General features: G+C 40.7%; 1 protein-coding gene across 1 annotated transcript in view; it reads left to right on the top strand.

The window, feature by feature from the left end:
- The window catches only part of INO80C (INO80 complex subunit C), a 42,332-nt gene extending 17,918 nt beyond the window's left edge, over window positions 1-24,414 (top strand). The window contains exons 2-5 of the mRNA XM_037017502.2: window positions 13,414-13,524; window positions 14,555-14,666; window positions 19,286-19,353; window positions 24,044-24,414. Of these exons, the coding sequence (XP_036873397.1) occupies window positions 13,414-13,524; window positions 14,555-14,666; window positions 19,286-19,353; window positions 24,044-24,175 (423 nt within the window). The 3' untranslated portion in view covers window positions 24,176-24,414. The remainder of the gene's footprint in view (window positions 1-13,413; window positions 13,525-14,554; window positions 14,667-19,285; window positions 19,354-24,043) is intronic.
- Window positions 24,415-25,958: the final 1,544 nt, after the last annotated feature.

The raw sequence follows: 25,958 nt of genomic DNA, 5'->3' as shown, positions 1-25,958 counted from the left end.
AGTTGATGGACATTTAGGTTGTTTATATTTTTTGGCTATTATGAATAATGCTTCTATGAATATAAGTTTTTGCATAGACATATTTTGATTTCTTTTGGGTCTATACATGGGGAGTTGAATTATTGGGTCATATGATAATTCTATGTTTAACATTTTGAGGAAACATGAAATTGTTTTCAACATAACCACACCCTTTTACATTTTCACAGGCAATGTATGAGGGTTCCAGTCTCTCCATATCCTTGCCAACACATGTTATTATGTGTCTTTGATTATAGCCATACTAGTGGGTATGAAGTAATATCTTACTGTGGTTTTTATTTACATTTCTCTGCTGACTAATGATATTTAACATCTTTTTATGCTGACCATTTGTATAACCTCTTTGAAGAAATCTTTATTGAAATCCTTTGCCCTTTTAAAAATGGAATTATTTGTCTTTTTGTTGTTGAGTCACAGGAGTTCATTATATATTCTAGATTAGCATTATTTGTTTTCTTACACAAATTGTCCAGATTGGCTAGTGGGAACCTCTTCAGACTGGCTCCTTTGTCCTTTAATATACCCCCACCATTTTTGAGTGCTGTTAACGTTTTTAATGTACTGGATTATGTTCCCTAGAACTTCATATAAATGGAATCTGACAGCATGTACTCTTGTGTTTGGCTTCTTTAGTTCAGCATAGGTGTTTAAGATTTATGCATGTTGTTGCTTGGGTCAGTAGTTTGTTTCATTGTATTTGTATACACTCAGCAAAGTAGTATTCCACTGTATGAATATACCATACCTTTTTATTCATTTTCTGTTGATGGAATATTTGGGTCATTTTTAGTCTTCAGCTGTTTAAATAAAGCTGCTGTGAAACTTCTGTCCCAGATTTTGTGTGGGCATGTGTATCTGCTTCTCTTGGATAAACACAGAGGAGTGGAATGGGTGGGTTATAGGTTAAGTGTATTCAATTTTATAAGAAACTGCCAAGTTATTTTTCTTAAGGGTTGTACTCTTTTACACTCCCAGCAACAGTTTAGGAGGGTTCTGGTTGTGTATATGTATGTGTGTGTGTAATACATATATATTCTGTCACTCCCTACCCTCACCCGCTGCAATGACATCCATGTGTGGGGAGGAGGTGGGTGGGGAGACAGGGCCCACTCACTCTGCTGTAGTAGCACCATGAGTGGTCTTTTTTAAACACATTCCCAGACTCCTCTTCAGGTTCTCTCCACATGGGCCTGGGCTCTAGCCAAAAAGTCTGAGCCTTATGTTCCTTCCCCTCTCTTCATGGCACTTCTTCTGTCTGGACTTCTGCTCACCTCATCCTCCCCCCATTCAGTTTTTCTTAACTCTTCTCTTCTCCAAGGCCAAGGTCAAATGTCAGCTCTGTAAAAACTAAGAGGTCTCCAGGTTCTCATCCTTATTCATCCATCTGTAGCCACAAGAGATCTCTCTCTTCTCTCTTCCCACTCTCCTGCCAGCCTCCCTCCCATAGTCCCACATCTGGTACCTTCCTCAGCTATAAATAACAGAGGAGGGATTGTGTAGTGCACATCTTGCCCACTCCATTCTCTATAGCACACTCAGTGCTGTAGGCCTGATGTGACTCTTACTTACAACTGGTCAGTGGTTCCCACTGCCCTTGGGATTAGGAACATATCCTGGCCTCTCCACTAGCCTTAACTCTTGTTCCCTCTTGTTCCAGTGTTTTGTATTTTCTGGTATAAAAGTCATTGAATTGAATCACAGGAAGATGGCGGCGTGAGTAGTTCAGAGGAAATCTCCTCCCCAAAACAAGTATATTTATGAAAATACAATAAATACAACTATTCCTAAAAGAGACACCAGTGGATGCAGTACAACAGCCAGGATACATCTACATCCACGAGAACTCAGCATCACATGAAGGGGGTAAGAAACAAGCTGCGGCCAGGCAGGACCTGAATGCTCCCCCACCCCAAGACCTGGCGGGAAGAAAGGAGTCAGAACGGGGAGGGAGTGAAAGCCCAGGACTGCTAAACAACCAGTTCTAGAAATCTGCACCCGGAACACAGACACAAGGTGCACGGGGTGCTGGATATTAGAGAAATGGAAAAGCAAAACCTGGGGGCAGGTCTGCGCAACCGGCGCCCCTGAGACAAAAGAAAAGCAAGTGCTTTCTGCAAGTCTTAAAGAGACAGGGACCCCCATAGCTGTACGAAGTTGTCCCGGTAGCTGGGAGTACTGGGGAAACTTAGGCGCCCTACATGGAGGCAGTGCAGCTCTGAAGGCTCTCACAGGACTAGGCAGACTGCCAGTCGTTCCTCCAACTGGCGCAGACCCCAACACATGGGCCCAGTAGCAGGAGAGTGGGAGTGCGCGCCAGGGGCAGAAGCACTAGAAGGAACCGAGAGCAGATCCGTGCGCTGCAGGGCTAGCCTGCAGCGGTGCGACCGAACAGCCCAGGTGCGGCTCGCGCACACCGGTGGCAGGGAAGCCAGAGCCCAGTAGAAGCCTGTGCGGAAAAGCCCCGCGCGCACCAGCAACAGAGCCAGAGGGAGCAGGCGTGCTCCCAGGAGCCAACCGGAATCCCAGCCCAACGCACAGCTGCCTGGGCCAGACCTAAAGGCCGCTGCTGTCACACAGCTGCCCAGCAGGGTCACCGCTAGCATAGAAGAGTGCACCTGGTGTGCCTGCCACTCCCCACAGGGCTGCGTGCTGCTCTGACGGACACCCTGCCCAGAGCAGCTTAGGAGATTAACCTGGTGGCTGCTCCAGGAGCGCATGTAGCCGTCACAGGCAGCAGAGAAGGGCAAGGCATCCAGCAAGCAGGAAAGGACTTTCTTCTCCCAGCTGACACACCAGCAACCTGCCTACAGCCACTGCAATCACCATGAAAAGGCAAAAAAATCTGATCCAGACCAAGATAGTTACACCTGAGAAAGGATCTGCAGAGGCAGACTTAACCAGTCTCCCTGAAAAAGAATTCAAAATAAAAATCATAAACATGCTGACAGAGCTGCAGAGAACTATGCAAGAGCTAAGGGATGAAGTCCAGAGGGAGATTACAGATGTCCAGAGGGAGATCACAGATGTCTGGAGGGAAATTACAGAAGTGAAACAAACTCTGGAAGTATTTATAAGCAGAATGGATAAGATGCAAGAGACCATTGATGGAATAGAAACCAGAGAACAGGAACGCATAGAAGCTGATGCAGAGAGAGATAAAAGGATCTCCAGTAATGAAACAATATTAAGAGAACTGTGTGACCAATCCAAAAGGAACAATATTCGCATTATAGGGGTACCAGAGGAAGAAGAGAGAGAAAAAGGGATAGAGAGTGTCTTTGAAGAAATGATTGCTGAGAACTTCCCCAAACTGGGGGAGGAAATAGTTGTTCAGACTATGGAGGCACACAGAACTCCCGAGACATGGGATCCAAAGAGGTCAACACCAAGACACTAGGACAGGGACAGAGTATTAAAGGCAGCCAGAGAGAGTAAAAAGGTCACCTACAAAGGAAAACCCATCAGGCTATCATCAGACTTCTCAATAGAAACCTTACAGGCCAGAAGAGAATGGCATGATATATTTAATGCAATGAAACAGAAGGGCCTTGAACCAAGGGTACTGTATCCAGCACGATTATCATTTAAATATGAATGAGGGATTAAACAATTCCCACACAAGCAAAAGTTGAGGGAATTTGACTCCCACAAACCACCTCTACAGGGTATCTTAGAGGAACTGCTCTAGATGGGAGCACTCCTAAAAAGAGCACAGAACAAAACACTCAACATATGAAGAATGGAGGAGGAGGAAAAAGAAGGGAAAGAAATAATCATCAGACTGTGTTTATAACAGCTCAATAAGCAAGTGAGGCCAGACAGTGAGGTAGTAAAGAAGCTAACCTTGAACCTTTGGTAACCACAAATCTAAAGCCTGCAATGGCAATAAGTACATATCTTTCAATAATCACCCTAAATGTAAATGGACTGAATGTACCAATCAAAAGACACAGAGTAATAGAATGGATAAAAAAGCAAGACCCATCTATATGCTGCTTACAAGAAACTCACCTCAAACCCAAAGACATGCACAGATTAAAAGTCAAGGGTTGGAGAAAGATATTTCATGCAAACAACAGAGAGAAAGAAGCAGGTGTTGCAATACTAGTATCAGACAAAATAGACTTCAAAATAAAGAAAGTAACAAGAGATAAAGAAGGACATTACATAATGATAAAGGGCTCAGTTCAACAGGAGGATATAACCATTATAAATATATATGCACCCAATACAGGAGCAGCAATATATGTGAAACAAATACTAACAGAATTAAAGGAGGAACTGGAATGCAATGCATTCATTTTGGGAGACTTTAACACACCACTCACCCCAAAGGACATATCCACCAGACAGAAAATAAGTAAGGACACAGAGGCACTGAACAACATGCTAGAACAGATGGACCTAACAGACATCTATAGAACTCTACATCCAAAAGCAACAGGATACACATTCTTCTCAAGTGCACATGGAACATTCTCCTGAATAGACCACATACTAGGCCACAAAAAGAACCTCAGTAAATTCCAAAAGATTGAAATCCTACGAGCCAACTTTTCAGGCCACAAAGGTATAAAACTAGAAATAAATTGTACAAAGAAAGCAAAAAGGCTCACAAACACATGGAGGCTTAACAACATGATCCTAAATAATCAGTGGATCAATGACCAAATTAAAATTGAGATCCAGCAATATATGGAAACAAACGAAAACAATAACACAAAGTCCCAACTTCTGTGGGACGCAGCAAAAGCAGTCTTAAGAGGAAAGTATATAGCAATCCAAGCATACTTAAAGAAGGAAGAACAATTCGAAATGAATAGTCTAATGTCACAATTATCAAAATTGGAAAAAGAAGAACAAATGAGGCCTAAGGTCAGCAGACGGAGAGATATCATAAAGATCAGAGAAGAAATAAATAAAATTGAGAAGAATAAAACAATAGAAAAAATCAATGAAAATAAGAACTGGTTCTTTGAGAAAATAAACAAAATAGATAAGCCTCTAGCCAGACTTATTAAGAGAAAAAGAGAGTCAACACACATCAACAGAATTAGAAACGAGAGAGGAAAAATCATGATGGACCCCAGAGAAATACAAAGAATTATTAGACAATACTATGAAAACCTATATGCTAACAAGCTGGAAAACCTAGGAGAAATGGACAGCTTCTTAGAAAAATACAGCCTTCCAAGACTGACCCAGAAAGAAACAGAAAATCTAAACAGACCAAATACCAGCAATGAAATTGAATCAGTAACCAAAAAACTACCCAAGAACAAAACCCTCAGGCCGGATGGATTTACCTCAGAATTTTATCAAACATACAGAGAAGACCTAACACCCATTCTCCTTAAAGTTTTTCAAAAAGTAGAAGAGGAGGGAATACTCCCAAACTCATTCTATGAAGCCAACATCACCCTAATACCAAAACCAGGCAAAGACCCCACCAAAAAAGAAAACTACAAACCAATACCCCTGATGAATGTAGATGCAAAAATACTCAACAAAATATTAGCAAACTGAATTCAAAAATGCATCAAAAGGATCATACACCATGACCAAGTGGTATTCATTCCAGGGATTCAAGGATGGTACAACATTCGAAAATCCATCAACATCCTCCACCACATCAACAAAAAGAAAGACAAAAACCACATGATCATCTCCATAGATGCTGAAAAAGCATTCGACAAAATTCAACATCCATTCATGATAAAAACTCTCAACAAAATGGGCATAGAGGGCAAGTACCTCAACATAATAAAGGTCATATATGATAAAACCACAGCTAATATCATACTGAACAGTGAGAGGCTGAAAGCTTTTCTTGTGAGATCGGGAGCAAGACAGGGATGCCCACTCTCCCCACTGTTATTCAACATGGTACTGGAGGTCCTAGCCATGGCAGTCAGACAAAACAAAGAAATACAAGGAATACAGATTGGTAAAGAAGAAGTCAAACTGTCACTATTTGCAGATGACATGATACTGTACATAAAAAACCCTAAAGACTCCACTGCAAAGCTACTAGAACTAATATCAGAATTCAGCAAAGTTGCAGAATACAAAATTAACACACACAAATCTGTAGCTTTCCTATACACTAGGAATGAACTAATAGAAAGAGAAATCAGGAAAACAATTCCATTCACAATAGCTTCAAAAAGAATAAAATACCTAGGAATAAACCTAACCGAGGAAGTGAAAGACCTATACCCTGAAAACTACAAGACAGTCTTAAGAGAAATTAAAGAGGTCACTAACAAATGGAAACTCATCCCATGCTTCTGGCTAGGAAGAATTAATATTGTCAAAATGGCCTTCCTGCCCAAAGCAATATACAGATTTGATGCAATCCCTATCAAATTACCAACAGCATTCTTCAATGAAGTAGAACAAATAGTTCAAAAATTCATATGGAAACACCAAGGACCCTGAATAGCTAAAGCAATTCTGAGAAGGAAGAATAAAGTGGGCGGGGGGATCTCACTCCCCAACTTCAAGCTCTACAACAAAGCCACAGTAACCAAGACAGTTTGGTACTGGCACAAGAACAGAGCCACAGACTAGTGGAACAGAATAGAGACTCCAGACATTAACCCAAACATATATGGCCAATTAATATTTGATAAAGGAGCCATGGACATACAGTGGCGAAATGACAGTCTCTTCAACAGATGGTGCTGGCAAAACTGGACAGCTACATGTAAGAGAATGAAACTGGATCACTGTCTAACCCCATACACAAAAGTAAACTCCAAATGTATCAAAGACCTGAATGTAAGTCATGAAACCATAAAACTCTTAGAAAAAAACATAGGCAAAAATCTCATGGACATAAACATGAGTGACTTCTTCATGAACATATCTCCCCAGGCAAGGGAAACAATGGCAAAAATGAACAAGCGGGACTATATCAAGCTAAAAAGCTTCTGTACAGCAAAGGACACCATCAATAGAACAAAAAGGTATCCTACAGTATGGGAGAACATACTCATAAATGACAGATCCAATAAAGGATTGACATCCAAAATATATTAAGAGCTCATAGGCCTCAACAAACAAAATAATCCAATTAAAAAATGAGCAGGGGAGCTGAATAGAGAGTTCTATAAAGAAGAAATCCAGATGGCCAACAGGCACATGAAAAGATGCTCCACATCGTTAATCATTAGAGAAATGCAAATTAAAATAACAATGAGATATCACCTCACACGAATTAGGATCGCCATCATCGAAAAGACAAACAACAACAAATGTTGGCAAAGTTGTGGAGAAAGGGGAACCCTCCTACAGTGCTGGTGGGAATGTAAACTAGTTCAACCATTGTTGAAAGCAGTATGGAGGTTCCTCAGAATGCTCAAAATAGAAATACCATTTGACCCAGGAATTCCATTTCTAGGAATTTACCCTAAGAATGCAGCACTCCAGTTTGAAAAAGACAGATGCACCCCTATGTTTATCACTGCACTGTTTACAATAGCCAAGATATGGAAGCAACCTAAATGTCCATCAGTAGATGAATGGATAAAGAAGATGTGGTACATGTACACAATGGAATATTATTCAGCCATAAGAAAAAAACAGATCCTACCATTCGCAACAACATGGATGGAGCTAGAGGGTATTATGTTCAGTGAAATAAGCCAAGCGGAGAAGGACAAGTACCAAATGATTTCACTCATATGTGGAGTATAAGAACAAAGGAAAACTGAAAGAATGAAACAGCAGCAGAATCACAGAACCCAAGAATGGACTAATAGTTACCAAAGGGAAAGGGACTGGGGACGATGGGTGGGAAGGGAGGGATAAGGGCAGGGAAAAAGAAAGAGGGCATTACGATTAGCATGTATAGTACGTGGGAGGCACAGGGAGGGTTGTACAGTACAGAGAAGACTAGCAATTTTACAGCATCTTACTATGCAGATGGACAGTGACTGTGAAGGGGTATGTGGGGGGACTTGGTGAAGGGGGGTACCTAGTAAACATAATGTTCTTTCTGTAATTGTAGATTAATGATACCAAAATAAAATAAATAAGTAAAGAAAAGCCATTGAGTAATTCTCTATATAGCACAAGTCATTTCTAATTTTTCTATTCTTATTTATGCTTCACTGAAATTATTTTCACTGGGATTGGTCCATGTCCATTTTTATTTTACAACAAAGATCAGACAGCATTTGGCACCTAATTTTAATTGCCCTTGTGAGATTTTTTTTTCATGATCATATCATTTCTGCCAGGTACATGTATCCTGAGAGACCCCATTTGATGAGGTGGACTTGACTTTCCCATCACATTTAATAACCAGTGACCTTGTATAGTTTTAAGCCAGTTGTCTATGTTATTTTGTATTGGCTATTTGTAAGAGTAAAATCTATTATAAATTGATAATATCTATGATATATTGATAGAATGATAGCTTGTATTTTTGTTTTAGTGAATGAAAACAGCAGCTTTGTCAGACAGACAGGGAACAGGAGAACAGAGAGAGAAAGGAGAGAAATAAGCAGAAGGGAGAGATTCAGAGAGTGAGAATACACAGAGGGGTCAAAACATCCTGTTTCTAATCCATTGCCTGGCACAGAGTAAGTACCAAGTAGTTACTGCCTGTCTAGCTATCTGGTTGAGAAACCAGACAATGTGGCATAACTAAGCCAGCACCAGTATTTAAGATGTGTATGCTCAGGAGTTTGTTTCAGGAATCATCTCTGGGTGGGATGCAGTGGCCAAACACAAACACAGAAACGACTGGGCTTGGTTACCTACAGGGCACAAGAGAACAGGGTAGAGAGGACGGGGAGAAGGGGAGGGAAGAGAGAGTAAAACTTATCTGAGTAAAGCTTTTGGCAGAATTTTGACCTTTTGAACCACTTGAAGTTTCACATAGTAAACAAAAATAATACAACCAGCAAGGCTGGGGAAGCAGATAGAGAAAACAGAATGTAAACAAAAACCAACCTAACTGCATTTTCAATGACTAACAACCACATTGAAGGGAAGGAAGCGAGAAATAACTTTAGTGGCTTTGAACACAGTATTTTGACAGTATAACCTAAGATTAAAGGCAAAAAGAACCAAGTACATTTGGTGGGTTTGTTTTTCACAATGGCCCAGGTTAATAATTCTGAAACTACAAAACAGGCAAAAATAGAATATAGGTAGAAATCAGAATAGTGGTTTCTGGGATGATAGAAATGTTGTATTTCTCAGTAAGGATGTGGATTACACAAATGTAAACATATGGAAAAACTCATGAAACCTATGCTTAAGATCTGTGGATTTCACTATGTAAATTATGTATCAATTAAAAAACAATTATTGTAGACCTATACTCTGAAAACTACAGGTCACTCTTAAGAGAAATTAAAGGGGACACTAATAAATGGAAACTCATCCCATGCTCATGGCTAGGAAGAATTAATATCGTCAAAATGGCCATCCTGCCCAAAGCAATATACAGATTTGATGCAATCACTATCAAATTACCAGCAACATTCTTCAATGAACTGGAACAAATAATTCAAAAATTCATATGGAAACACCAAAGACCCCGAATAGCCAAAGCAATCCTGAGAAAGAAGAATAAAGTAGGGGCGATCTCACCCCCCAACTTCAAGCTCTACTACAAAGCCATAGTAATCAAGACAGTTTGGTACTGGCACAAGAACAGAGCCACAGACCAGTGGAACAGACTAGAGACTCCAGACATTAACCCAAACATGTGTGGTCAATTAATATTTGATAGAGGAGCCATGGACATACAGTGGCGAAATGACAGTATCTTCAATAGATGGTGCTGGCAAAACTGGACAGCTACATGTAGTAGAATGAAACTGGACCATTGTCTAGCCCCATACACAAAAGTAAATTCAAAATGGATCAAAGACCTGAATGTAAGTCATGAAACCATAAAACTCTTAGAAAAAAACATAGGCAAAAACCTTTTAGACATAAACATGAGTGACCTCTTCTTGAACATATCTCCCCAGGCAAGGAAAACAACAGCAAAAATGAACAAGTGGGACTATATTAAGTAGAAAATCTTCTGTACAGCAAAAGACACCATCAATAGAACAAAAAGGCACCCTACAGTATGGGAGAATATATTTGAAAATGACAGATCCGATACAGTGTTGACATCCAAAATATATAAAGAGCTCATGCACCTCAACAAACAAAAAGCAAATAATCCAATTAAAAAATGGGCAGAGGAACTGAACAGACACTTCTCCAAAGAAGAAATTCAGATGGCCAACAGGCACATGTAAAGCTGCTCCACATCGCTAATCATCAGAGAAATTCAAATTAAAACTACAATGAGATATCACCTCACACCAGTAAGGATGGCCACCATCCAAAAGACAAACAACAACAAATGTTGGCAAGGCTGTGGAGAAAGGGGAACCCTCCTACACTGCTGGTGGGAATGTAAATTAGTTCAACCATTGTGGAAGCAGTATGGAGGTTCATCAAAATGCTCAAAACAGACTTACCGTTTGACCCAGGAATTCCACTCCTAGGAATTTACCCTAAGAACACAGCAATCAAGTTTGAGAAAGACAGATGCACCCCTATGTTTATCGCAGCACTATTTACAATAGCCAAGAATTGGAAGTAACCTAAATGTCCATCGGTAGATGAATGGATAAAGAAGATGTGGTACATATACACAATGGAATACTACTCAGCCATAAGAAGAGGGCAAATCCTACCATTTGCAGCAACATGGATGGAGCTGGAGGGTATTATGCTCAGTGAAATAAGCCAAGTGGAGAAAGAGAAATACCAAATGATTTCACTCATCTGTGGAGTATACGAACAAAGGAAAAATTGAAGAAACAAAACAGCAGTGGAATCACAGAACCCAAGAATGGACTAACAGTTCCTGTGTGGTGACCTCCAATGAGTTCTACACAATGGCATAAAGGGCATATCAAAGTGTGGGCAAAGGGTCTGTTTGTGTTTATACAGAGGATCAAAGCCTAATTTGGCTACCCAAAAAATGAACTAAGATATGATATGAAGAAGAACTTCCAACATCAGCACTCTCTGGAAGAGTCATACCAGAAGATGATCATCAAAAAACCTCAACAAAGATCCAGGCGATGCTGCAGTTGTAGCTGCATTCATCACACCAGTTCCTGGACTTGCCATTGGAATGAAGGAGGAGATATCTAAGCTGACCTGTGCATACAGTAAAACAACAAATTTGACTGGATCTATACTGTTGGAACTCAACCAAGAATTAGAAGTGCAAGTTGTAGTGCTCCAAAATCTTATGACTACAGACTATCTACTGTTAAAAGAACATATGGAATGTGAACAGTCCCCAGGAATGGGTTGTTTTAATTTGTCTGATTTCTCTCAGACTGTTCAAGTTCAGTTGGACAATATCCACCATATCATAGATAAGTTTTCACAAATGCGTAGGGTGCCTAACTGGTTTTCTTGGTTTCACTGGAGATGGCTGGTAATTATAGGTCTGCTTTGGTTATATAACTGTATTCCTATTATGTTAATGTGTGTATGCAATTTAATTAGTAGTTTAAAACCTATACGTGCTTAAGTTACTCTACAAGAAGATATGTCAAAGAAGTAATCAATCTTCCCATGTTATCTTCCGTCTGCTACTGCTATAGCTTTTCTTCTTCCTTCCTAATTACAACCCTTAAATAGAATTCATGCCTCATATCAAATTTACCAAGTATCATAATTCTTCCAAGTGGTAAAGATACCTCAAGACAAATACTGGGCGTAATAGCCACAGGGCATAAATCTGCAAAGAAGTAAAAAGCTAACCTTTTCAAACAATATTGCCTCTCTCTCACTTATCAATTTACATCTCCCTGTATGGCCCCGGAAGATGACTGGTTAGCCAGAGACAGGTAAGATTCCTCAAGGGAGGAACAACCTAAGACAGGCACAGTCACAGGGGGGCCATCAGGTGAGAAATTGGGGATCAACAGAGGTGAGGTTTAGAACCTCACCCCCCCCTGTTTTGAGAAATCTTCTGCATCTGTGGATGTTTTGTTGCCCTTGTCTAGCTTGGATTAACACTTAGTCTACAGGCACACACCTGCTCATCTAAATTTGCTCTCTTACAGCACTAAACTATGTTTTCTACCTTTATCTTGCATTACCTACCACTTCAGCATTTTATTTAAAAAAATAATAATAAGGGAGAAATGTGGGATTCACATATAAATAAAGTATAAAAATCAAATGAATATTCATATTTGACCTGATTGTTTACAGTTCATAATATGTGATCAAAACTGAAAGTTTCTGTTTTGACTGCCCTTGTACTGTTCACCATGTAAGAACTTATTCACTATGTAAGAATTTGTTCACCATGTAAGAACTTGTTCATTATGCTTCAGAAGATTGGAGACTGATGAGAATTAGGCTTGGGGTGGATTAATGATTGTACATTGTGCATTGAGTCCCCTATACAGAATTTTATTGATGTTAACAACCATTTGATCAATAAATATGAGAGATGCCCTCTCAAAAAAAAAAATTAATGACCTCTATTAGAATTGGTGTGTATTCTCTAAGGTAATTAAAACCTATTTGATTTGAAAAAAAAACAATAATTGCAGCCTGGGAAAGCTGGAAATTGCATTAAAAAATCAGAAGTGGTTTCTTACTTTGGCTTTTTTTTTCTTTGTGATTGTTAGCTTAAAAGGTTTTGTTTTAAAGCATATTATCCTGCTTGTCAGCTCACTCTGGCTGCAGCCAGCTGACCTATGGCCCTCCATCCTCCTCTCCTCCCTCAGAACGCCAGTCCTTTTATGCCCTTTAATCATACTAGCTCTAACTTGGATTCTACAGCTGATGAGACCCTTAAAGGAGCTGGACCTCTTTTGTCTTAATGCTTCAAAACAGTTTGACAAGATTAGCAGGAGTAGGGACCATGTGGCATCATGGAGATTGTGGTGGCTTTTGGAATTGGCCTGACCTGGGATTGAATCCAAAGATAATCACTATGTGGTCTTGAATCCATCCCCCTTCACCTATTTTCTTCCCTGTAAATGGGATAATAGCACACAACTGGTGTAGTTGTCAGAGATACATGAGCCACTCAGGTAGGACACCCATGTGCTTGGCACTTACGGCAGCTGCGAAGCATGGCAGCTGAGGTCCTGGGTGGCTTCTGCCCAGCAGGTGATGCTTGCAGTCTGGCATGCCTCCTCTAGCGCAGGCCACCTGCTGCTCCATGTTCCTTTACATGTCTTGTTCCTTTACATGCTCTGGAGCTCCATGTTCCTTTACATGTCTTGCAGTACCAATATCAGCTGATGTCTTGTTGAGAGAACTTAACTAAAAGAAACTCATCTCAGACTATCATTATTATATTTTAAGGGTATCAGCATGGAAGTCATGAGTGAGAATAAAATGGTGTCCTCTGATTTTAGCACAGGACCTATGGAAAAAGCTGCCAAACCTTTGCCATTTAAGGATCCCAATTTTGTGGTAAGTATCTAAGGTAGTTTTAAATAAAAAGCAACCATTCCTCAGTGTCTGATCTTGCTGGGCCTGCAGCGCAGATGACACTGGTGCCCCTTTTCCATCAGTCCAAGTCGCTACCTTTTCTGCCATGGGCTATTATGAGAGGAGGGGTGGGGACAGGAGAAAAGGGGCCCTTCCTTTTGATCTCCCAATGCACCAGTTCCCAAGAATTTTGATGTCCTTTGTGGAATTTGTTAAATGATACAATTTTGAAGGAGGGTCATTTTCATGATGATTATTTGCCTTCTCTTTTGATTTGTCTTAGATGTTTGAAATAACTAAAAGAAGGGCTCTTTTTATTAAGTTTCTTTAAGTAAATCTAAGCTATTGTGCTGTCAACTAGAAATAGGCTACTCTTCCTTTTGTTCTTGAGGGATAAATAGATTACAGCAATTCAGACCATGCCATTAGAAGTTTCTTTTTTGTTAATTAGTTTCGAAAATACAGTGTTACCAGTGCGTGTAGCAGATTTTGACATTCTTTTCTATTTTATTTTGTCATCTTCATAGGATACAAAGAAAAAACAAATGTCCAGAAGGCTTGCCTTGCCATGATTGAGGTTTACTTGGGTTTCCAGGATCACCAGTAATTTGCAAGACAGAGTCCTGTTCTCAGAAGGGAGTTTAGAGATAATGGTTATGAGTTTAATTTTAACTTTGTTGTAAATTTATTTTAAAGCATTTGGAAATTCATGAGTATTGAATCTATAGTGCTAGACCCCGAAAAGGATTGATTCTCTATGTGCATGTAAAAAAAACCCTTTTATTTCTACTTCATCACTAGGTAACTCATGGGTTTTGAAAAAACAAAAGCTTTGTTTTTTTATAAGAGTAAAGTGTATGGTATAATATTTCTTAGAAAAGTCTTACGGGTACAAATGATTGCTGACAGAATGAGGTGTATATTCTAGTTATGATAAGCATAATTCAGATTCTAAAATGATAATCTCCATTGATTTTTGTTTCTTCTAATCCATGCTTGCTTTCAATTCAAGCACTCTGGCCATGGTGGAGCAGTAGCTGGCAAGAAGAACAGAACCTGGAAGAACCTGAAACAAATTCTCACTTTGGAAAGGGCATTGCCATGGCAACTGAATGATCCTAACTGTGAGCTATCTAGAGGCGTCTATGTATTAGTGATGCTCAGACTAGGAACTTTCTTACAACCAACCTACATTATTTTATTATGTTTGCATTAATGTAGAAAATAATTTTTAGCTTACAAGTTTTATAATGGCATCAATATAGGGAGATTATGTATATATTTCCTTATAACTGTGTCTGTGTTGAATCTGTGTTGTCTTGGGTGTGTGCTTTTTAGAGTTACTGCTAATATTTCAATCTGGAAAAATAGGTCATGATACGATAATGCTGGTGTTATCATATGATAATAGCTGGTGTAAAGTTTGCTACTGGGTAAACCTCTGGTTCAAATGTCTACTTTTAAAATTTGTTCCCTAGAAGACTGCCCAAGATTAAGGAGGGTTTCTAATAACCAGTTTAAAGGTCAGTTCTCTTTCACTGTATGAGCTGGTATTTTCAAGAGTAAATGCTTTATGGTTCAGTATCTCCAAATCTATGTAAAGTATATGTTCTGTCCAACTCCACTGGAAAGTCCAGGTTCAAAGTTCCCCCCATCTTCTGTCCCACTGCATATCTTTCATGGAGTGACTCAGGTCAGTGATATGAGCTAGTCAGTTGTCTGGGTGTAGACTTTCCAGTCCCTGGATGCTCAGGTCCAATTAGGCATTGGCATCTCATCACGATCAGCTCACATAGCCTGACACACTGAAAGTGGTTTGTGGGCAGATGAGCTTTCCGGCCTTTCCATTGAGAGAGGATCCCAGGTGACAGGGCAGAGTTTGGTCCAGACCCTGCACTTGGTCGATGCCATACTGCAGCACTTTCCCAGATAATTCTGTGCATACTAAATCACACAGTAAAAATTTCAGTAATATTTTCGAATAGTATTTTAAGAAAAAAAGCAGAGGATCTGAATGTTTAAAAGCCAATTTAGGTGGAAAGCAGTATGGAGGTTCCTCAAAAAACTAAAATAGAAATGCCATTTGTTCCAGGAATTCCACTCCTAGGAATTTACCCTAAGAATGCAGCAGCCCAGTTTGAAAAAGACAGATGCACCACTATGTTTATCACAGCACTATTTACAATAGCCAAGAAATGTAAGCAACCTAAGTGTCCACAAGTAGATGAATGGATAAAGAAGATGTGGTACACAAGGAAGTGAAAGACCTATACCCTGAAAACTACAGGACACTTTTTTTTTTCTTTGGTGTCATTAATCTATAATTACATGAGCGACATTATGGTTACTACACTCCTCCCATCAGCAAGTCCCCCCGACATACCCCATTACACTCACTGTCCATCAGCGTAGTAAGATGCTGTAGAATCACTGTCTTCTCTGTGTTGTATAGCCCTCCCCATGCCCCCCACCCCCTACATTATGTCTCCTAATCATAATGCCCCTTTTCCCCCCTTGTCCCTCCCTTCCCACCCATCCTCCCCAGTCCCTATCCCTTTGGTAACTGTTAGTTCATTCTTGGGTTCTGTGAATCTGCTGCTGTTTTGTTCCTTCAGTTTTTTTCTTTATTATTATACTCCACAGATGAGTGAAATCATTTGATACTTGTCTTTCTCTACCTGGCTTATTTTACTGAACATAAAAACCTCTAGCTCCATCCATGTTGTTGCAAATGGTAGGATTTGTTTTGTTCTTCTGGCTGAATAATATTCCATTGTGTACATGTACCACATCTTCTTTATCCATTCATCTACTGATGGACACAGGTTGCTTCCATTTCTTAGCTATTGTAAATACTGCTGCGATAAACATAGGGGTGCATATGTCTTTTTCAAACCAGGCTGCTGCATTCTTACGATAAATTTCTAGGAGTGGAATTCCTGGGTTAAATGGTATTTCTATTTTGAGTTTTTTAAGGAACCTCCATACTGCTTTCCACAATGGTTGAACTAATTTATATTCCCACTCCCACCAGGAGTGTAGGAAGGTTCCTCTTTCTTCACCTCCTCGCCAACATTTGTTGTTTGTCTTTTGGATGGTGGCCATCCTTACTGGTGTGAGGTAATAACTCAATGTGGTTTTAATTTGCATTTCTCTGATGATTAGTGATGTGGAGCATCTTTTCATGTGTTTGTTGGCCATCTGAATTTCTTCTTTGGAGAAGTGTCTGTTCAGATATTCTGCCCATTTTTTAATTGGATTATTTACTTTTTGTTTGTTGAGGTGCATGAGCTCTTTATATATTTTGAATGTCAATTCTTTGTCAGATATGTCATTTACGAATATATTCTCCCATACTATAGGATGTCTTTTTGTTCTATTGATGATGTCCTTTGCTGTACAGAAGCTTTTTACAAGACACTCTTAAGAGAAGTTAAAGAGGACACTAACAAATGGAAATTCATCCCATGCTCTTGGCTAAGAAGAATTAATATTGTCAAAATGGCCATCTTTCCTAAAGCAATCTACAGATTCAGTGCTATCCCTATCAAAATACCAACAGCATCCTTCAACGAACTGGAACAAATAGTTCTAAAATTCATGTGGAACCACAAAAGAGCCCGAATAGCCAAAGCAATCCTGAGAAGGAAGAATAAAGTAGAGGGGTATTATGCTCCCCAACTTCAAGCTCTACTACAAAGTCACAGTAATCAAGACAATTTGGTACTGGCATAAGAACAGACCCACAGACCAGTGGAACAGAATAGAGAGCCCAGATATTAACCCAAATACATATATTCAATTAATATATGATAAAGGAACCATGGACATACAATGGGGAAATGACAGCCTCTTCAACAGCTGGTGTTGGCAAAACTGGACAGCTACATGTAGAGAATGAAACTGGGTCATTGTCTAAACCCATGCACAAATATAAATTCAAAATGGATCAAAGACCTGAATGTAAGTCATGAAACCATAAAACTCTTAGGAAAAAACATAGGCAGAAATCTCTTGGACATAAACATGAGCAACTTCTTCATGAACGTATCTCCCTAGGCAATGGAAACAAAACCAAAAATGAACAAGTGGGACATATCAAGCTGAAAAGCTTCTGTACAGCAAAGGACACCACCAATAAAACAAAAAGACATCCTACAGTATGGGAGAATGTATTCATAAATGACAGATCCGATAAAGGGTTGACATCCAAAATATATAAAGAGCTCACGCACCTCAACAAACAAAAAGTAAATAATCCAATTAAAAAATGGGCAGAGGATCTGAACAGATACTTCTTCAAAGAAGAAATTCAGATGGCCAACAGACACATGAAAAGATGCTCCACACGCTAATCGTCAGAGAAATGCAAATTAAAACCACACTGAGATACCACCTCACACCAGTAAAGATCGCCACCATCCAAAAGACAAACAACAACAAATGTTGGCGAGGAGGTGGAGAAAGGGGAACCTTTCTACACTGCTGGTGGGAATGTAAATTAGTTCAACCATTGTAGAACACAGTATGGAGGTTCCTCAAAAAATTAAAAATAGAAATGCCATTTGACACCGGAATTCCACTCCTAGGAATTTACCCTAAGAATGCAGCAGTCCAGTTCGAAAAAGACATATGCATCCCTATGTTTATCACAGCACTATTTACAACAGCCAAGAAATGGAAGCAACCTAAGTGTCCATCAGTAGATGAATGCATAAAGAAGATGTGGTACATATACACAATGGAATATTATTCAGCCATAAGAAGAAAACAAATCCTACCATTTGCAATAACATGGACAGAGCTAGAGGGTATTTTGCTCAGTGAAATAAGCCAGGCAGAAAAAGACAAGTATCAAATGATTTCACTCATCTGTGGAGTATAAGAACAAAAAAAAACCTGAAGGAACAAAACAGCAGCAGACTCACAGAACCCAAGAATGGACTAACAGTTACCAAAGGGACTGGGACTGGGGAGGATAGGTCAGAAGGGAGGGATAAGGGGGAAAAAAGGGGGGCATTACTATTAGCAGACATAATGTAGTGGGGGTCATGGGAAGGGCTGTATAACACAGAGAAGACAAGCAGTGATTCTATAGCATCTTACTACGCTGATGGACAGTGACTAATGGGGTATGTGGGGTCACTTGCTGATGGGGGAAGTCTAGTAAACATAATGTTCCTCATGTAATTGTATATTAATGATACCAAAAAAAAAAGATGTGGTACATATACACAATGGGATATTATTCAGCCATAAGAAGAAAACAAATCCTACCATCTACCACAACATGGATGGAGCTAGAGGGTATTATGCTCAGTGAAATAAGCCAGGCAGAGAAAGACAAGTACCAAATGATTTCACTCATCTGTGGATCCTAAGAATAAAGCAAAAACTGAAGGAACAAAACAGCAGCAGACTCACAGAACCTAAGAATGGACTAACAGTTGCCGAAGGGAAAGGGGCTGGGGGTTGTGGTTGGGAAGGGAGGGAGAAGGGGAATGAGGGGCATTACGATTAGCACACATAATGTGGTGGGGCATGGGGAAGGCATTATAGCACAGAGAAGACAAGTAGTGATTCTATAGCATCTTACTACATTGATGAACAGTGACTGTAATGCGGTATGTGGTGGGGACTTGATAATGGGGGAATCTAGTAACCACAGTGTTGCTCATATAATTGTATATTAATGATACCAAAAAAAAAAAGCCAATTTAGTTGTCTTTTTTTCTACCCCCAGATTTCAGTATTGATGCTCCTCCGTCTTTTAAACCAGCTAAGAAGTATTCTGATGTTTCAGGTCTTCTTGTGAGTATAATTACATGTCTGTGTCTTATAACATTGAATTGAAAAGAAAAGTTCAGAGTACTGTCTATTTTTTCAGCAATGTTGAATATCGACCACGATTGGTCCTGCCTGGAACCTGCATACTTTGATTACGTATTGAGTTTGTGAAGCATTCATACATTTATTGTAGAGTGGCTACAACCTTGCTTCAGAAAGCAGGAGACCCTAGTTTCACTTCCCCTTCCTCTGCTCGTTAACTATGTGAGATAACATCAAAGAAACAACTCTTTCTTTTTTTTAAAGCTGAAGTTTAAAAAGTTCCCTACATTTTAGAGATGATTGTACTATTAAAAAAAAATATTTCAACTTCTCTAAGAAGGCAGTATGCTAAAGGCAGTGATTCTCAAATTTATTTTTAAGCATCAGTACCCCTTTTCCAAATGAAATATTGTAATAGAATCCCCTTGAGCCCACCTACATTCTGTGGTCCATGTGGATTCGGTCCTCTGTCCTACTCCCCTCTTGCCACCACAGTGACCTCTAAAGTGCTTCTGGGGAATACAGTTTAAAACAGCAGAATAGTCAGACAAGTGGGACTTGGGCAAGTCACCGACCTCAGGAACCTCAAAGAACCTCATTTCCTTTTTGTCCAAATGTGGCTGGAGTATGGAACTTCCAGTTTGCCTTCTTCATCCTTTTCACTACTATTCAATTTGGAAGATGGGATTTTTATCATAATTGTAGAAATAATGAGGCATTTTACTTTTTAAAACTCATGCATATCACTTAAATGGTTTACATTTTTATGAAAATGTATGACTCCCAACTTCTGTGACAAACTAATTATTGATACACATTTTACATTGGGAAAGATTCGTGTTTTTATTGTATTTTTGAAAAAAAATGTTAGTTATACACTCTCAATTAGTCATATGTTTTACCTTTTTCTCCAGAGAGCACACACTCCTTAGTATACTACAAACTTTTAAAAACAGACCCTGAAGTATAATATCCTAAAAAACAATAGGGAGAGTAGAAGTGTGATACAATGGCGTGTGTGTGTGTGTGTGTGCGGTGGGTTCTGTTTTCACCCAACCGTGGGCTCTTAAAGGGCCCCTTAGGGGACTTCAAATTCAGAGAAGTGTTGCCTTATGCTATCTCTTATCAACGCTGAAAACAGTTACCTCATATATTTGACCCATTTTAATAGTTATTTATGGCAGGAGAGTTAGTCTGGCACCAGTTATTCTATTATGACCCAAAGGGGATATTTCTCCCTGTACCATTTTGTGCTGAGTTTGTGAAAGTCATGGTTGATGGCCAGATTTCGAGGTGGTCCCTTAAAATGTAGCTTTATCCTCACCATCATCAGGCAGCCTGTCTGCTTGTGCCATGGTTTTCACACACTTGGAGGCATAAGAATCATTCTGAGAAGCATTGTTCCAGACCCCTTTATCCCATTGGTAAAGCACTTGTCATGTTCTACATGACCTAAAACCTCTTCTCCAACTGTATGTAAGAATTAAAAAATTCTGAGTATACAAAAACTGAAAGATAATCCCATAGAAGAATTGGCTAAAAGGATATGAATAGACAATTACAAGGAAGGAATACAGATGACCAATAAGTATATAATTCAGCCTCACTGATAATAAGGAAAAGGCTCATCAGGTAGGGAAGAAGTGAAAACATTTGATTATATGCATTGTCACTAACACAGAGAAACAGATATCCTCATCCATTGCTGCTTTGAGGTGGGGATCTACATTGGTACACTTCCTTGGATGACAGTTTGGCACTACCAAAAAAGCAAAAGCCTAAGACCCAACAGTTTGCTTTCTAGGCAACTCCTTAGAAAAGAAGTATGTACAAGAGCTTCATGCAGACACATAGGAGAAAATGTGTAAGCAAAATACTGGGACCAACATAAAGGTTAACCAACAGGGTGGCTGGTAGGGGTGTTTTCATATTATTCTGCAAGCTTGATGTATATGTAACAACATGAATAAATCTCCAAGATACATTGTTTACCAAAAGGTGCAAAGCATTATAAGTGTATGTTAACACACTCTCACACACTCACAAAAGAATTGGGTAATTTCTGTAGTATATTTAGATATGTGTATAAGGATATATATAAGCAAGATCTGGAAGGGTGCCCACCTAGCAATGGTTTTCCTCAGGGGAAGACAAAAGACTTTCAGATGGTAGATGGTGGTAAAGGACTTTAGTCTATTCATTATGTTTTCTTCTTTTTTTGGAGGAGAATGTGATCACCTGTCACTTGTATAAATTTAAGTTCTGGTAATTAAAAAATAAAGCCCTGCTCATGGTTGCATTGGTCCACCTGTTCCCAGCCAGCCAAGTGGCTGTTTACCCTGTGCTGGGGCATGGCATGACTGCATGCAAGGTCACATCTGTGTTTAGACCTGTTACAAAGCTATGGAAAGTACTGTAGCTCTGGGTGAGGTGGGGGAGCAATGAACACTGCAGCAGGGGGAGCAAGTCACCCTGCAGCAAGAAAGGCCTTAAAGCAATTTGCTGCCTGCCCTCTGGGAAGGTAGGCTTGAGGAGTGGAATCCAGAGAAGGACAGATTGTAGGAGGGCAGTTCTTTATTGTTCAGCTCTACAGTGTCACTTCGTATCCTCATTTCTGTTCTGAGTACTGGTCACGTCTGGTTTGTGTACGTTTCTGTGAGCGACCTTCTTGCTGGTACCACAATATCTGTTCTCTGCATTATTTGTTTCACAGGCTTCTCAGCAGTGAGGTCTGCACTTGGGGGGGCCAACTCAGCACAGTTTGGCAGTGGAAGTAAGGCAGCCACAGAAATGGAGCCCGGCTGGGGCTGGTTCATATGTGGAGTCCTTATGATCAAAGCAAAAGGCACCTGCCTGCATTCCTGCTTGGAACTGCGGGGCAGCCTTCCCTGCCAGTTAGTTCATCTAACTGCCTCAAGTCCAGGAGCCCTCAAAAGGGACTTGTTGCTGTACTTCTATTTAAGCCTTTCTTTATATTACTGTCATTAAAGGAAATGTGGCACAGAAAGGCAATATATAGATTAAGCCAGAGGATCGAAGTTTTATTATATAGAGAGCTTTAATTAATCTTAGCTTTTTAGAAATAATCTCATTTTCCTGACATGCAGACATTAAATACCTTAGGAAGATCCCCAGTGACAGAGTAGAAGACTTATTCGAGTCTGAAAAACCTATGACTAAGTTCTGTTCAACTTGCTGCTGCTTCACTGAACCTCCCTCCCTTATGAAATCACAGCATTGCTGAGTCTAGGTCCACACAGAGATGATCAGCATGGCAGCAGACAAGCCTCACTTGACAAACTGAATATTACCTGTCTATAGACTTTAATGGCATCTTTTATAATTTTTTAAAAGGAGTTCCAAATGACTCACCCTCATGTTAATGTTTCAAAAGCTGTAGAAGACACACATCTTGAGCTATATAGTAAGTGAATTATTTTCTCCACTTTGCACTTGGGGAAAAAAGACCAAAAGAGAATTTTTATATGCCAGTGAGAAACAAATTCGCTTTTCTGTGATTGTCCACTTATTTGTTCATTTAGTCACTCATTCATTATTTGTTGTTCAAACACTAACCAAAGGCCGCCTGTTCACCCTATATTATACTTGGAGCTGGGATACAATGTTAAGCAAAAGACAGGGTTCCCGCCTCATGTAGTCTTACAGCTTAGATATTAGTCAAAAAGGCATGCAGATAATAAATGTAAAAGCAACAGAGATAACCATTCCACAGAGGTGAATGTGGTGAGGTGAAAGTCAGGGTGGGTTTCTGACAGCTGGGGAGCAGATACGGCTTCTCTGATTATATGACTTGGGGGCTGAGACCTGAAGGGTAAGTCGGTGATTACAGAGCACAGTTGGCCAGGGTAGGGGTCTCTCTCAAGGAAAGGGTGAGTGGAGCATTACAGGAAGGACTGAGAGCCAGGACAGTTGGAACCAGAGAGTGGGGACTTGTGGCTGGGGAAGAAACTTGGGAAGGTGGGGGCCCAGGCCTGCTTTCAGGGTCCAAAGAGCCAGGCTGAGGACCTTGGCCTTTTTGTCCTGAGAACAGAGAAGCACTGAGAGATTTTGTGCCGAGGAATGACGTGATCAGAATTGGAAGCTGTAAAGATGATCCTAGAGTTGCCGGATGGCAGTCTCTTCCAGTGGAAGAGGGGTGTGGGTGGCCAGTCCAGGACTGCAGTGTGGCCCAGGGAGCTGTGGAAGTGGCCTGGGATGGAGGCGGAAGAGCTGGACAGGAGTGCACTTGGAATGGGTGGAATGTAACAGGGTGGGATGGGTGTGCCCAGCATGTACTGGAGGTGCCACTCCCTGCCTTGGGGAGCAGATCTGACAGACTTGTTTGAAGCAGGTGAGAAGTTGAAGGCAGGGATCTGGGAGGGATGATCCTCATGAATTCAGTTTTGGACCTATTGCTTGTAGCCCTTGAGGCACCAGCCAGAAGAGTGTCTGATGTGGTTATTCCTCTTCTGTCCATACCCTAAAGTATTTCTCGAGTCAGAAAGATTAACTACCCTTTGTCAAAAGAGCAATTTAATGATCTTGGTGACAGAGTAAGATATAATGAAAATGTATTTCACTTTCAGTAAAACAGAAAAATAGTTTTAAACTTGAGCTTAAATATTCACCACTAACAACTTTCTGACCTTTTCTATGCCTGTTTCCTACCCAGGCCAAGTACACAGACCCGCAGAGCAAGCTGCGGTTCAGTACCATCGAGGAGTTTTCCTATATTCGGAGGTTGCCATCTGATGTAGTTACTGGTTATCTGGCCTTGAGAAAGGCCACAAGCATTGTTCCCTGAGCCTTGAGAAATGGAGACCAAGTGGAAAACTGTTTCAAAGGCAGACATTGGATTCATGATTTTGTTTGATGGAAACAAACTCATTCTGCTGTCAATCTGGAAATGTCAAGTGCTGTGCCTTGGAAAGAATGTTTGGCTATAATCTAAGGGTGTTTTTTTCTCTGTTTTCCCTCCAAGTGTGATATATCCTGTTGAATTAAACTTCAGTTGTTGCCTCAAGTAAAGCTGTTTAACAAGAACATATAAAATTGTGTTTTTAATTTAACCAAGGTACAATCCCCTGAATTTTGTTTCAAAGTTTTGAACACTCCTATAACACATTTAAAGACTCTACAGTGAATTCTGACAACGGGGCTGGATTATTCCTGATCCTGGTGACTCCCTCTATAGAGGACGTTAGTTTTTCTTTTTTATGAGAATGCTAGGAGGAGACCCAAACATGGGACTGGAGAAGAAAGAGCTTTATAACTCAGCCTTGTTGCGGTGGGCCAGTCCTCGCCCCATGCCTCAGTCTGAATCAGGCTCTCTCGCCAGCCTCCAAACTGAGAGGAAAGTGTGTCTGTTATTTAAGCCACCCAGTCTGTGATACTTGTCACTGCAACCAGAGCTGAATAGAATGCCAGCCCTGGCCCCAGTTCAGGAGGCTTAGGGTATGAACAGAAAGGCTTCTTCTTTCTGGTACAGGATGCTATCCCTTTGACTGAAGCCTGTTCCAAAATGGCATTGTTTGCTTCCCCATCCTACAAGAAGAAGCACCCCTGGGCCAGGAGAAGGTGAGTGTGGGGACATGCCCTGGGCCTTTTGGAGTCCTACTTCCATATTTCTTTAAGGAGGACAATGGAGCCAGGCCCTGGGGCTTCTGGGCCAGAGTTGCCTCTGCTTTGGGGAGTTAGGTGCCCAGGTGCCTTTTCTTTCTGAGGGAAAGCCCCTCCTGCACCCCTTTCTAGGCTTGTAGGAAACTAAGCCAAGAGTCAGCTGGGAGGGTAGCCTGCTGGGTAAGGGGTAGCTGCCTGGAAGCTGGCTTCCTTTTCTCCAGGTGTGGCAGCCTCTGTGCCATTCAGCATCTTCTCCAGTAACTTGTGATGACAGTGGGACGGGTGCTGTGTGGCTCTCCCTTCCCCCACGTAAAGAAACAGGTGATAGCCAGGAGAGGCGGGAAACCTTTCCTAAGCCCATGAGCCTGAAGCATTTGAGCCTCTGGTGCAGAGGTCCTCAAACCCGAATGACAGAATCACCTGAGGCCTTATTGTAACGCATAGTGGGGTCCCACCCTCAGAGAGTCTGATCCAGTAGGTCCAAGGGGACCTAGTATCTGCCTTTGTAACAAGTCATGCTGATGGTGCTGGTCTGGGGACCTCACTTGGAAACCCACTGCTGAGACAGAAGTTCTCTGGAAGGACCAGAAGCTGCTCCCTGCACTCCCGCTTGCTCCTGCACATCCTGCCAGCAGTCGGCCTGGGAAAACCCCCGTTTCCCTTTTGGTAGAAACAAGGAGTGAGTCAAGGGCCCTTCTGGCTTCACTTCCACCTGCTATTATACAAAGAAAATGGGACAGGTCCACTTCTTTTTCATGAAGGCCCCTCAGTTAGTGCCTCACTGTCCAACTCTTAACCATTTCTAAGAACGGAAATTCTAATAATTTCTAACACTGATTGCTGGGCACTTTCTCAGTCCTAAATGTTCAGACTCCTGGGCCAGGGTTCAGGGTGAATGAGAATCCCTGCCCTGCACACCCCCCATGGGGCCCCAGAGACCATTGCTCCTGTAGGTCTCTCAGGGTTTC

The sequence above is a fragment of the Manis javanica genome, chromosome 9 (assembly GCF_040802235.1).
Source record: "Manis javanica isolate MJ-LG chromosome 9, MJ_LKY, whole genome shotgun sequence".
Lineage (NCBI taxonomy): Eukaryota > Metazoa > Chordata > Mammalia > Pholidota > Manidae > Manis > Manis javanica.
The sequence above is the reverse complement of the archived record's forward strand: the minus strand, read 5'-3'. Positions and strand labels throughout refer to the sequence as shown.